General features: G+C 36.8%; 2 protein-coding genes across 7 annotated transcripts in view; one reads left to right on the forward strand and one right to left on the reverse strand.

Annotated features, from left to right (window-relative positions):
- Nucleotides 1–10,055, forward strand: part of nfkb1 (nuclear factor of kappa light polypeptide gene enhancer in B-cells 1) — a 58,338-nt gene extending 48,283 nt beyond the window's left edge. For all 5 annotated transcript variants that reach the window (XM_088931479.1, XM_088931382.1, XM_088931610.1 and 2 more), the window contains 7 exons: nucleotides 1,157–1,326; nucleotides 2,388–2,490; nucleotides 3,409–3,539; nucleotides 3,982–4,048; nucleotides 5,227–5,393; nucleotides 6,162–6,309; nucleotides 7,540–10,055. In XM_088931479.1, the coding sequence (XP_088787605.1) occupies nucleotides 1,157–1,326; nucleotides 2,388–2,490; nucleotides 3,409–3,539; nucleotides 3,982–4,048; nucleotides 5,227–5,393; nucleotides 6,162–6,309; nucleotides 7,540–7,751 (998 nt within the window). In that variant the 3' untranslated portion in view covers nucleotides 7,752–10,055. The remainder of the gene's footprint in view (nucleotides 1–1,156; nucleotides 1,327–2,387; nucleotides 2,491–3,408; nucleotides 3,540–3,981; nucleotides 4,049–5,226; nucleotides 5,394–6,161; nucleotides 6,310–7,539) is intronic.
- The window catches only part of manba (mannosidase, beta A, lysosomal), a 43,255-nt gene continuing 36,708 nt past the window's right edge, over nucleotides 7,883–14,429 (reverse strand). For both annotated transcript variants that reach the window (XM_088931742.1, XM_088931828.1), the window contains exons 15-17: nucleotides 13,722–13,864; nucleotides 12,389–12,646; nucleotides 7,883–11,131 (exon numbers count right to left, since the gene is read on the reverse strand). In XM_088931742.1, coding sequence (XP_088787868.1) covers nucleotides 10,907–11,131; nucleotides 12,389–12,646; nucleotides 13,722–13,864 — 626 coding nt within the window. In that variant the 3' untranslated portion in view covers nucleotides 7,883–10,906. The remainder of the gene's footprint in view (nucleotides 11,132–12,388; nucleotides 12,647–13,721; nucleotides 13,865–14,429) is intronic.

Consider the following 14,429-nt stretch of genomic DNA (forward strand, 5'->3'; position numbering starts at 1 on the left):
TTTAACAAAACTTCCTTCACAGTTCTAATCAAATTTAAGCAAAGTTATAGGACTGTGGTTATTATTCTACATCTCGTTTTATCTTAAATACATACCAAGTTAAAAATGACCATTTACTGAAACTGAACAAATGATAAGCTCTTTGTGTAAATCTAGGGAATGTTTTTTTAAAAGACGTGTTGCTCCTAGCCTAAGTCTTCAGCTATTTTTTACGGATGATTTAATGTGTCCTTAAGACTGTGAAGTGGGTGTAATGTGTCAGAATATGTCAGCCTATCTTATGTGTCTCAATCTTATACTCACAGAAGGCATCTTTTCTAGATCAAAAGGTTGCACTGAGTGGACCTATTTTTGGGATTGTCATTATGGCACTATGGAATTTTTTATAGTACAGTATAACAATAGTTACACAATGACCTAATAGAAAATTTCCTCATTTAAACACATGTGGTTAATATTGATGCTTACAATTCAACCTAAAAGAACATTAATAAAAGAAACAGTAAAAGAACAGTATTAAATTGGTCTTGGCTTGTGTTTCATTAAATTATTTCGATTTTTAAAGTAAGTCAACATCAAGGCCAGTGGTCCATAGCATAGAAAAAGGTAAATTGTTTCATTGGAATCTATTTTTTATGAGAGACATTAAATTACACATTGGAACTTATAGCACTAATATGTAGCTAAATGATTTTGTCGTATGTAGGGGAAGTCAAGTACGGCATGAAGGGGAAAGAAAGAACTACGAATGGGAAGGACAAGTCAAGAAAAACTGAGTTAAAAATTGAGATTTTGACCAGTTTGGTTAGTTCTTCAATTCAGGCAAATAGAGACAGGGAGAAAGCTATCTATGTGAGCTGTGGACCTGCTGGGTTCCCTGCATTTTGTTATTGTTAAACTGATCTATTTTGTATACTGTACAGTACTGTATTTCTGTTTTCATTATACTTTAAACTACATACAGTACGTACACATACTAATACATTATTGATTTGATTTTACTTGTTTGGTGGAGGGGGGTCTATGGGGGTTTTCTGATTATACGTGATTTTGAGTGTACGCACTATGTCAGGAACCTAAGTGCTGCCTAAAACGTGAGTCTACTGTATTTGATTTCATGTGCATGTTTCTTCAGCACTACTCCTCCTGTCCACAGGATTTTATGCTATTCACTTGGCAGTCCTGGCCAACAGCATATTGTGCCTCCGGCAGCTGATTGAGTTTGGAGCCGATGTTGACGCCTGTGAGCAGAGCTCTGGGAGGACTGCCCTGCACCTTGCTGTGGAACTGGAGAATGTCTCCTTAGCTGGCTGCCTGCTTCTCGAGGTAATCTGTGGCATGATGTTCACCAAAGACATTTTTTTCATGGCTTTTCTTTGAAGTGTGTAACAAGTTTAAACTTCAAAGTTTAAATTATACGTCCCCTGATTTTTAAGATTTGCGTAGAAGACAAAACTGTGTGCCTTTGCTGTATCAGTTCTAATGGTCTTTCCTGGAAAGTGTTTCTGCAATTCTGCAGGAGTTCACAGACCCATTTGAACAATGTACGTTGTAGGTGTATATATCTTGATGAATAATGGAGGTACATCAGGGTACTGTACTTAGAAGCTAACCTGGATGAATACTGACTAATAAAATCAATATTGTTTTTCTGCAAAAAGCAGTATTGTAAAAATCGGACTGCTTGTAAACAATGTATCTTCTCTGATTTTATAACACATTGTGTTTTTTTCAGTTTTTGCATACTTTGAATTTAATTCTGTTTTTATAGTTAGAGTCTTCTGATACTTTATTATTAATCTGTACATGTTCTCTCTGCTTTACATCACAGCACTGAATGAATGTTGGGTACTTAAAAACCTCGCAAAGCTAATCCCAAAGCTGATGAAGGAAACTGTGCTGTAAATCATGGGCTGGTGTGACAGGCTGCAGGCACCAAATTATTTGTAGATTTTAAATCCAGAAACATTATTGACAATATGAAACAGAATTCAATAGCACTTTCAAATTCAGACCATTCATATTTTGAATTTCAGATTAGAGCCGCTACATTTCTCCAAGTCAATATATTTGGGTAAAAAACATTTTTTCTAACACAGAATGGATAGTAATAGGGACAGTTTGTCGAAGTATATGAACATGGGTTAAGGTTATGGAGATCTGCTGATCTTGATGGGACTGTGGCGGGAGGTTTGAGTATGAATTGCTGGTAGGGGATACCCATTTAGAAACTCTTTTTTCAGAAAAATTACAGAAACATGAAATTAGACTTTGAGATAATCCTACTATAAATATTTTTATAGGTTTAAAGCCACTGCCTAATCCCACTGTGAGATACCCATATCAGACAGAAACATAAAAGTGAAAAGCTCATTATCTCTCTGTAGGGAAACGCACATGTGGACGCCTGCACATACAATGGGTCTACAGCACTCCATATCGCCGCAGGAAAAGGCTCTATGAAACTAACTGCTCTTCTAATGGCAGCTGGTAGGTGTTTGACTTTTCCGTGCTCTTGGTGAATCTAAATACATCAGGGTCTCCTGCAAGAACAGAGTTCAGACAGAAATACTGAGATGTGGTTTCCTGCTTCAGAGTTTGGTTTTTCCCCTATGCCCGTAAAAGTCAAGTTTTACTGGTTTGGAAGAAGGAAAGGAAATTACTATGAATCTGCCCATCCCTTTTATGATATGTTCCCTGTCTGTTAATTTTGGTGCAGAGTAACTCATCTCATATGCAGCAGATGACAGAGAACTAAACAAAGAATAATACTACTGCACTTGAATTAAACTGAAGACAAGCTTGAAAAAACTGAATCCTTTGCAGAACAAAATCTTTGCTTTGAGCTTTACAATAACAATTTTTACAGTAGTCTCAGTTTTCCCATATCTGTAATGCTTTTTTTCAATGATAATAAATAATAATGGTATTTATATAGCATTTCTCTTCATGCCAAAGGATTCCAAAGAGCCTTTAGATGGAAGTGCAACACCTACTGGTCCACCTACACTTGTAGCTGCAATCTGGTTTTCCTTGGAGCTCTCCCATCCAAGTACTGCTCAAATTCACGAGTATTTTTTAGCTTTGGACATCTTAACTCAACTTAATGTCAAGAAATAACTTACGTAAAGGTTCCTAGATAGAACAGCCAACAGAGCAGATTATTTTCAGACAATATACTGAAAGAAAATAAAGCTGGAAGTGGTGCTAAAGACATTTCAGCAGCATCATGCTTACCACCTTAATTACAGTAGTTAAGACTGCCCATCAATTAGGAGGTCGATATTTTCTGACACATAATTTGCCATGATTCACCTACAATCACCCATACTCCATGGGGGGTGGGTGGTCTCCCACATGAGGCTTTATCTCACCAGATGACTAACATACGCTTTTCGGTGTCTGCAGGGGCTGACCCCCACAAGGAGAACTCTGAGCCCCTTTATGACGTAGATGATGAATGCCACCTAGAGGAAGAGGAGGAAGATGAAGGGTTTGTGCCAGGGACCACCCCCTTAGACATGGCCATGTCTTCTGAGGTGAGCTGTCAAGCATCAAACAACTAAATCAAAGGGAGGAAAGTTAAAAACATGATTAAACGAATGAGAAATGTCCTTTAAATCAGCATGGCCAGAGGCAGAAACTATAGATCACTTTGTCTGATATTAAGTAAAAAAATGTTATTTTTGTAGGTCCTAATATTCATATTCTATTTACAAGCACAGCTGCTAATTTTAAGTTTTATTACATTGATATTCTTTTATAAATGGTCACTATGACTAAATTCCATTTGATGAATAAATAAAAAAATTCTTACTGTACCATTCTAGAAATGTATATACAGTATATATACACAGTATTTCTAAACACAATTATGGAATTAGATATACAGTAACAATCAGTGAAAGTGAGTTTTAGTACAGAGTACAGTATATATAAAATCTCTCACTCAACACTCCTTTCTGTGTTGCTTGTTCACAGATCTATGATCTTCTGAATGGTAAACAGTATCAGCCAGATTCAAAAACTGTTGTTTCACTCCCTCAAGGTAAAACTTCTGAATTCTGAATTTCTGTCCTTGTTGTGATTTTAATTAGATAATTGTTTCTAATATTTTAATGCAAAGCAAAGTGTGTTCTGCATTTTAGTTTCCAAGAAAATAACTAATTAAAAGTGTTTTTTATTTTTGTGATTTGTATACCGCTCCACTCTTTCAGAAAAATACAGATAAGAATAACACTGTATGTTCATCTGTAACAACTATAATAAAATTAGTTAAAGTAGGTAGCTACGTCAGTATGCGTAGGCTGCAAAAGAACAAGTAAAGGTTGATTCCATGCTGAAAAGAGAAGAAAAGAGACAATATTTTTGGCTGTGGAGCCTTCTTCGGGTGTCACAGGTCTTCACACCCAAAGAAGGCTCCACAGCCAAAATGTGGTCTCTTTTCTTATCTTTTCAGCATGAAATAAACCTTTATTTGTTCCTATAATGAAATTATATGATTCTGCTAGAAATTAAATATATAAATCCCAGTCTGTATATATCCATGTGATGTATATAGTGTATTAGCGTAATTAGGGGACAGGTGATTAAATTCATAATCATGATGCTTCATCTTTATGTATTCTAAACAAAAGCAGGGTTTTTTAAATACTTCAGGACACAAATACCAGCAAACTGGATCTGTTAATTGTAAGGGAGGCTGTATGGACATATATATGGACAATATGGACATATATAGCAATATCCTACTGTATTGCTTTTGCATTTTTCATTTGTAATGCATCTAAATTCACATCACTGTGATTTGGAAATTGAAAACTCTCAAAAGTAGTTAATTTGAAGACTTGAATAAGAAATCAATTCAGTTCATTTAAAATTTGAAGAACAAAGTATGAAAGTCATGGATCACCATAGTCTCTTATGCAATTCCAGTGGAAGATATCTACAAATATGCACCCTATGCATATAAGATTGAAGTTTTAGTTTTAGATTTTTTTAAGAGAAGTTAAAATATGTGGTAATTTAAGTAGTAAATGAATATTTTGTGCAGGGCTCAAGAAATGACAAATCGAGACAATAAGTGAAACATCAATTTGATTTAACTTTGTCTTGTTGGATATTTCTTTAATCCCTTAAAACAGTGAAGAGCTTTAATTAATCTGTTTGAATGAGTTTCCATTGTTCTGGGCTACAATCTGCATGCACCTTTTTTCTTTATCCTAGGGGACATGAAACATCTTGATGAACAAACCAAACTAGAACTTTGCAAAGTCCTGGAGCAGCCTTCAAATAACTGGGAGGCCCTGGCTCAAAACCTAGGATTAGGAATCCTGTCCAGTGCCTTCAGGCTGAGCCCTTCCCCAGCTAAAACACTACTGGACAGCTACAAGGTGTGCAAGCCCAGGACTCACTCCCTCAAGAGCTGCGGAATATTTTATAATGGGGGGGGGAAATATTCCAAACTGTGACTCTTATTCTGACTTGAATTGTGGTAAATAACCCCATTTCCTTGTAAATATTATTTGAAGGGTGAAACCATGTTTAATTGCCCTTAGAGTAAAAACACAGTTTATAATGCCTGGGTTGGAATCCACTTGTGTCTTCTTTATAGACATGTACTAAATGAGTCGGTATTGGTAATTATAATTTTCCCACTTTCCAAGTTACAGACTGTGGATCTAGGTTGTAAACACCGATAAAAGAGTAAAAGGGTCTTTTTCAAGTCGGCTCTCCCCTCGTGATGGTTTTTACTTTCACATATCTCATAAAATTTCCAGCGATGACTCGCGCATAAGTACATAAAACCTTTGCTCCAAGGCTGTCCCTGTTTCTGCAAATAAACTTACTCAGAACACAGAAGTAAAATTATGGGAAATTACTTTGCAGTGTTGATGAGTGAAGTACACTCAGTTTTAGAACATGAATGCACGGTTCAAAATATAGTAAAAATTCCATTTTTTCCAGAAGTCTCAAAGTGTATTAATTCCTGCGTAATACCACAATAAGAAAATAAATAATGATAAGTGCTGTAGGTGGCTTTCAGTTCCCTTCCCTAGTCAAACTCTGTTTCTAGTCAGTTGACTGTGCAAGCTTGGGAAAGTCTTCTCAGGTCACCCCAGGCTTTGATGTTCTGGACTGAATTGTTTCTCCTCGGTCAGGTGTCTGGTGGCACCATGAAGGAGCTCCTGGAAGGCCTGAAGGCCATGGGCAACGATAAAGCAGTAGACATTGTTCAGAAAGCCATGTGTAGTGAGAGGGAAGACACATCTGGACCAGTCTCTACTCAAGTCACTGACCAACAGACGGGTAAGAAATGGACAGAAAATATTCATTGTGGTCTTGCTGTATGTGACATTAAAGGTAACTAAAACTGCCTCTTCACAGAATGGCACATGGATATTCTTATATAGCTGTTTCAGCTGTATAAAAACAGTTTGATGTACTGTATGGGTATAATATTTTCAAACTAGCAGACAAGACTACACTAATTGGTTACTTTGATGTACGCGATACATGTTTAAATATTTATATTTAAAATAATGGTTGAAAAGTTACAGTGCTACTTGAACATATGATATCTAGTCCCAACCGGCCCTTGACAAATGTTTGTTGTATCAGTGTAACTAAGATGATGTAGAATTCTAAAATGACAAAAAAAAACTCAAGTTGTTAAACTAAAGATGTTCTCAATAAGTTTCTGTTACTCACAAATTATTATTAACTGGCGACTAATAATTTGGATCATTTTACATTTTACTTTTGTTAACTGCTTTATTAGAATTAAACCACATCTTACTTTTGACCTGTCAGAATCATAAATCTTCTGTCAGGTCAGTGTATAAAGCCAGATAAAAAAATACAAAATGAAAAAATCCAGTTTTCCTTGGCGTTTTCTTCTTAAGGGACAGATTTCTTTTAAATGTTTTGCTGTGGGGGTTTTTGATGGATCACTTGAAGGGGAAATGTATGATATCAGATCTCAGTTTCATAAACAGAGTAAACAGAACAATATTAGTAATATTCCATAATAAGACAGTTTTTAAGATTTTCAATCTTTCCAGTTTAGTTTCTGACAAAAAGCTTTCCTGTACCACCATGGCTAGGATTTTGATTTTGTTTTAGCTTTTGTATTACTACTACTGAATTTAATGCATTCGTTTTGTAGTAAATAGAGAAAGGAAATCCCTTGGAAAAATGTGAGGAAAATCCGTCGTGGACGGGGAAATTCTACCGCATGGACTAAAAGCTTTTTTTAAAAAATAGATATTTTCAAACCTGTTTGTAATGTAACATTTGTACAGCATGGAGAATTTTGGCAAATGTAAGGGAGGTGGTTAAATTTAAGAAAAATGTGGCTTTGCTTAAACTTCTAAGTAAGTGTATATCTAGGTAAGGTATACAAACTTATTTTGGAGTTTTCAACAGTACCATTACTGGTTATTTGAAAGCTACAGACCTCCTTTCAGTGTTGCTATTTTCAGAAATTCAGACAATAAAAGGGTGAATTAACCCCTTTGCTACGATTTATCTCTACAGGTGCCCTCCTCTCCCAGCGTCTGCAGGGCCTGGAGAACTACAGCCAAGACGAAAGCAGTGTGTGTGACAGTGGAGTGGAAACATCTTTTAGAAAGCTGAGCCTGTTGTCCTCTGAGTCTTTGAGCGGCTCCCAAGACCAGGCAGAACAAGCAGGAGACCACAAGCTCCCCACTGCCTCGCCTCACAGTTATGTTGTCAAGGGAGAGGTATAACAGTCACTCACTGCGGGAACTTTAATTTGATTAGCGTTTTTTGATATCAGCATAACAGGGCTTTGCTTAGTTTTGAACATTATGGAATGAAGTAAATATTTATTTATCCTCAACCAAGAAAAAGCCTGTCATGGTGTCAGTGCTTTAATTGTAGACTGTACAGTATTCATGAAAAGACAACAGAAACCTCCTTGCATTTCATACAAAAGGATGTGCACATAATTGAGCTCCTGTCAGTGGGCTTAAAACTACTCATGGCTCTTCCTGGTTGGGTTTTTCATTATCAAGAAAGAGAGGAAGTGGTAAGATGTGGAGTGTCAAATCTAAAAAAACTAAATATATCAATTTTAAATACAAACCTGCACTCAAACATCATTGAAAAAGGTGAAGCTCAGTGGTTACTTCAGATGAACTGCTGACTGACTGCACCAAATGGCACCAAATAATCACAGTTAAACCGATAAATTGTTTTAAATTGAAATATCCAAAATGCAGTTGAACCTAGAGAGCAAATCTTGAAAAACACCTGTTGTTCTAGCTGTACATGTGTATGTTATGGTTTCTCATCTAGTTGGTGAAGGATATGGGATATTCTGAACTCATTCCTCAGTCTTTCAGAGTTCAGTATTATTGGTTTTCATGATTCTCTGGCGGTGGCGTAATGTCCATAAAAGCACTGGTTAAACTTTAAGATAATTGACAGAAATCCTTTTTGACAAATTGTGGCAGAATCCTGGAAAGAACATGGCTTAAAAGCAAGTCCACGCTTTAACCATTCTGTTTGTGAGTGTAATGAGCAGGTGTTTCAGTAGTAGGTTGAGGATATTGCCTTTTTTCTTTGACGCTCGTGGCTTTACTCTGTTGATGTTGGCATTTAGAATGCACAACTGTTCCAGGGGATTTTAGAAGGGGGAGTGGAAAAGCAGTGAGTGCTGCCACTGGTCAGTTATTTTTTAGGTAGAGTTTTCTTATGTTTAAGGAAAAAAAAGCATCAAATCATCAAATGAAGAGAGCCTCAAATAAATTTTACATTCTGAAATACTTTTGGGTTACAAAACTACAGATTGTATAGATGATCAGAAACAACATTAAGCATGACTGCAGATCCATAATATCCAAAATTTAAAATGTATCTTGACTTGAAACAATACTCAGATGTGAGCTAAAAGCTATATTAACTATTCATGCTATTTCATGTATATAGGAAAAACTAATAAAACAAATGTTTTACTTAAAACATTGAATTGTATAATCAGAGATGTCTTTATAAGTCATCCAGAATGTTGTGAGTTTTTAAAACATCCGTTCTCTAACAAATAGCAATAGAGTACTTTTTCATTTTGTTTAGATAGTCGATTTTAAGTGGTACTTGTTTAAAACGTGCTTTTAGTTGTATTTTCGAACAACTGATGCACCATTCTTTCTAAATGCTACTGTATGTTGATACTTCATATTAGGTATGAACCGAAGAGTTTGTATATTTGATTGTTTTTTGTTTATTGTTTTTGCACAAACTGAAAGCGATTAGGCAAACCAGAAAACATGATTTGACATTAGGAAGTGATTTGCTTTAAAGCTTCTTTTCAGGAGCTCAAAACTGGCAATGCAGAAGGCTACATTCAAAATGTTAATTTTTTTATATTAGTATATTGAATACGAAGATTGCAAACATTTTGAAACTGTCCTTTAGATTAAATGTTCTGTAAGATGGTATGTGATGTGAGTATTTAAAAACAATTATTGTCCACTTACTTGAGTCCAAAAAACATGTGAAATGTTTGTGCTTCCTTTAGATGATTAGATCTATCCCCCTTATGTGGGTTGGAGTGTGTGAACCTTTATGTATTTTAGTGTGTGAAAAAGAATGATGTTTTCAAATAGGATTATGAATCTGGCAATGAAATAGTCAACTATCTGCGACTCTAGGAAAAGAATATACCAGTTTTAAATCAGACCTAAAAATTAAAAGGAATACATAGAGACTAGCTCCACAGCATAATGAAATGTTTACTTTTTTTACTTTTCAGGTATATCATCTTTACTTTGCAGCCTGTAGACTGATACAACTGCCTGCTTTAAACTCTCAAAAAAAGTATAGGCAGTCATTTTAACCAAAGCCATGTGGGAGGTAACTTGTGAACCTAAACACAGTAAAATAATGGAACAACATTAGAATAATACGTGTATAACCATGTGGGTAGATTCTGCAATGTAAATAAGGCTGATAAAATAAGCTTTACTTTAGTCTTTTTTAAAAAACATTGTGTAATTGGAATACTTTTATAATAAAATTTGGAAAGAAAAGATGTGCATCTTATTTTTTAATCCCCAAAGAAAGGGGATTGTTGTCTTTACAAGCTGTACAGTGAGCTCTTCTGCAGGTGTTCCTAGACTATTGCGTGAAGGAAATTTTCACTGAGCACAGCACAGCAAAATGGTCCATAATTCACCACAGTCCAACCTACAGATGGAAACCCAGATCACCCAGCTGCCAGCAAAAGCGGTTTTATGGTGCCACTGCAAAAACATCATGTCACAACAATTAGCATAAACTAACCAGCATAAATCACTGCTACAGTCCAGATCAGGACACGTGGATTCTGCACTGCAAATATTTTTCCAGAAGTCCCAATTCAAGGACCTTTAGCACACATATATCATTAAAGAAACTTCCACATCTAATCTCGTATTAATCATGCTGTTAATCATTAGCAAAGGCCTTCATGTAGCCAAAAACTGTAAAATTCAGTTAAATGTTTATCTTGGATTTTATTACAATTTCAGAAGGTGACTTATTTTTTTGCAAAACAAAATATTCATATATCTTTGGCTGTGAAAGTCAGGTTTGAAGCAGAGAACATTGGCAAAACAATTACAACTGTCACATCTTACCAAATAAATTAATAGGGATTATTACAGTACATACTGTTCTAATACTTTATCACCCTGTAATCTCTTTTCTGGGCTTGCCAAATGCTGCTCCTAATTTTATGTAGGAGGTATTGTTTAAAACTATGGATTTCCAATCTATTCCTTTTAGTTTATGCATTGCAAGCTATATGTTGTAATAAAGATGCATCATCTCTCCTTTGATATGAGCACAGGGATGTGTACAGTAGGTTCACAATAATCCACAGGCACTCTTTCCTCAGCGGTCAGGAAAGGCTCATTAACGATGTCAGCTGCAGAGACTTGGCAAGCTGTGAGGTGCTGGTGGGAATCCAGGGGTAGAATGTAACTGTCATGTTTTTGGTCAACATGAGGAATCCGTTGGTCTCAAAGCGCCCTGAGATATCACCGGCGTCCAGCCAGACGAAGGGAGCAATGGCATTTGTTTGAAGATTGACTGTGTACTGCCCTCCTTGCTGTTCCACTGTGGCCTGAGGAGGAAAACGGACATGGCGATGGAAGGGAACAGGAGCTGACATGCCTACCCCAGCAACAAAACAAAGATAAGAGGACACATTGCTAAAAACCACCAAAAAAAAAAACTTCTTTGAATCTCCTTTCATCAGTATGGGATTACAGAAAGGTACATCTCTCGCTACAGAAAACGGAAGGATTTATGATATAGGGTAATACGAATTTTGTTCATGTTTCGTTGTAATTGCACAATGTATTGTTAGAATTATTACAGGGAGTGGTGGAAGAAAATTTTAAAAAGTTCGGAAGCAAGCACCAAATATTCAGTTTCTCAACTTTATTGATGCCATAGAGCAGCTTGCTACTTTTCAAAACTGGTGCAGGCCATTCAGTCTTTTTTTAGAACCAGGCCAATTCTGCCTTGGTTAGATTGGACTAAATGAGTCTTATAATTAGGCATTTCGAAGTGGATAACCAAATGATAAGAGTAAACAACTGTTCTTCTTCCACTTCTTACACAGAGATGACACTACCCCCCCCCACACACCATACAAACCACAAAGAAACATAAATGAAAGGTAACTAGGTTTCTAGCATATCTCAACACTAAAATCTCAGGTTCTGTATTTTTTCCCACAAATTACCAAACCATACCGGGGGAGTATCTCTCTAGTAGAAACTAAGCCAGAATCAGATTATGAAACATGGGAAGAGGGGTGAGATATTATCAATAATGAGAATATATATTGCTATGCATGAACGTGGTCTCATCTGTGGCCATGTTTGGGGTTACCAATCCTTCTGGAATGCAGGCAGTGGGCACAGGGTTCCTGAGGTTGACCCGATGCAGGATAGGGTAGTGTGGCAAGGTCAAAGCTATATGAGACAATTCCTGAAAGCTTTCTTATCAGTAACCCCTCCAAAAGGCTGTACGACTTCTTAATGACACCCTTCCGGCATCGGCCCTCAGGGCTTCTTCTCCTTGGAGGTCTACTGGGCATGACCCACTGAGAGGAGACCCCAGACAGACCCACATGACACGCGGGAGGGATTATATCTCTCATCTGGCCTGGGACCACCCAAGAATCCCACAGGATGAGAATGGAGACCGTAGCTGCTGGGGAAAGGGAAGCCTGGTCTACTTTGTTCAGCCTGTTGCCTCAGCAACCCTCAACAGGAGTAAGAGGATAGAAAATGACTAAGCGGTGAGAACCGCTTTAAAAGAACCTCAGAATAGCTACACTGAAGTCTTTGATGGACTTCTGTCTTCTTACCGAAAGCTTTGGCTTCTGCAGCCCTTCTGCCTGCTTGGGAGAGGACAGGAAGTGGTAGTTAGCAGGGCCAAACTGTCCCCCACTTTCTTCTAGATGAAAGGTGACAAGACAGCTCCTTCTGGTACAGTTCCCACACCTTCCCAACAGCTCCTTCACAGGCTCTTTATAGACCAGGGTGGCACTGCCTGCCTGGACCTCTGTAGAATTAGAGGCAAACACATATACTGGTTCCATACTATTCCACTGGTAGACTTTGATCTAGAAAAGAAGCAGAAAAAAAAACTTCTGAGTAGGCATCACATTTCTGCTTTGCAAGCAAAAATTAGGACAAATCTATGTAATATCTTGTAAAACTGTCTTTTGCAATACATTATCATATTTTTATGACCCAGAATGTGTTTTAACAAGCTCCTAAGATAAATACCACAGAAGAGAAAAGGTTGACTAAGAAGCACGAACATGTTTTTAATTGCAAAAACTAACATCTTTGGAGATTAAGCTAAAAGGCCAGTTACAAGGAAGAGGGAGTGATAAAAATACAAAAAAGTATGTCAGACAGGAAAGATTTTTTTAAAGAAAAACTTTAACAACTGTATTCATGTAGTGCTTAATAAAACTACATTTTTTTTCTGAATTAAATGGAATTTGGGTTTCCTTAAAAATAAAGCCCCACATTCCCAATTTAAGCATAACAATACCAATGAAAGTTTGGCATATCACTTTTAAAAAACTGTTAGTAGTGTTATTACGTAAAGTTCTTTACCATGATTTAACATTTTTATCACATGCCATCAGAAACACTGGGTTTTGTTACCAAAAATACGATGAGTTCAAGAAAAATATTCTTTTATTTTGAAGTGACATCCCTCATCTCACAGTACTCTCCCATTTCCACTCCTTTACAACTATATATTTTTAAATGAATCCAAACATCAGAAAGGCCACAGATGAAAAGAGATCATTTGGTTGATCTGGTTCTTTCTCTCTCTAGTTCTATAGCTGTTACTGTGGTTGTACTGGGAATAATTCCCTTTTATCTTCCCCAGAAATATATAATTTCGAGTAGCCAATCACCTTTAAAATGGATACCTTTGGGAGAGGGGAGGAAAATGAAGATTCCCACAAAAACTGCATGTAAACCTGGGGAGAACATGCAGAATCCACACAGAAACATACCCAGGACCCTTGGATCTTTGTGGCAGTAGTGCCAACTGGTATGCAAGCATGCCACCCCATTGCATTGGCTGGTTGGCTAATGTCAGTGGTTTATTTTAATTTCTGTGGTAACAGTTAAGCCCAGTCCCCATAGGTTGGCATGTAACATTAAACCTACCAAAATGCTGAGGGAAACATCCTTTTGCAGGTCTGATACAGCATAGATAAGAAGTATTTCTTCATCCTCCAGTGCAACTGGCAAGATTGGAGCAAAGAAGTTCTGTGCAAAATAGTGAAGCATTTTCCATTTCCCACCATATTCTGTACAGAAGAAATAAATTTTATTATTGTAAATCAGCAAGAAGATAAGATTAAAAATACATAGCATAAAGGTTTCCATATGGTTCCAAAGGCTCGTCTTTCCATACATTTTCTTTGTAAAAAACTGACAAACCAAAATTTGTAAAAGAGGTGTATAAAAATTAAACCCTGTTCATGTGCTAAAGAAGAGGAATGTCTGTGGCTTGCTTTCTAAAACTGCAAGAGTTTGTATTATAACATACTGCAAACATGAGCACTTCATTACAAATCCAGTTGTTTAAATACATATAAAGGGCTCTGTTCTGTTATTTCAAATGTGTTCTAAAGCTGTGTTTAGGATCTTAGGATTTTGTGTTGTGCTTTTCATATGCAAGGACTCTAAAGTGCATTCAAACACTGAAATGCAACACGCAGCTGGCAGCCAACGCAGCCAAGAAGGTGAAACGAGAAAGGACTTCACCCACTGCACTTAGGGAGGTCAGGCTGAAGAGGTGTGAAATTGAATATGAGTGAGGACACCAATAATTCTCCAGTTAGCATCATGGGATTTGTAATGACCAGAAAC

This window comes from Atractosteus spatula, chromosome 1 (genome assembly GCF_055471065.1).
Source record: "Atractosteus spatula isolate fAtrSpa1 chromosome 1, fAtrSpa1.hap1, whole genome shotgun sequence".
Lineage (NCBI taxonomy): Eukaryota > Metazoa > Chordata > Actinopteri > Semionotiformes > Lepisosteidae > Atractosteus > Atractosteus spatula.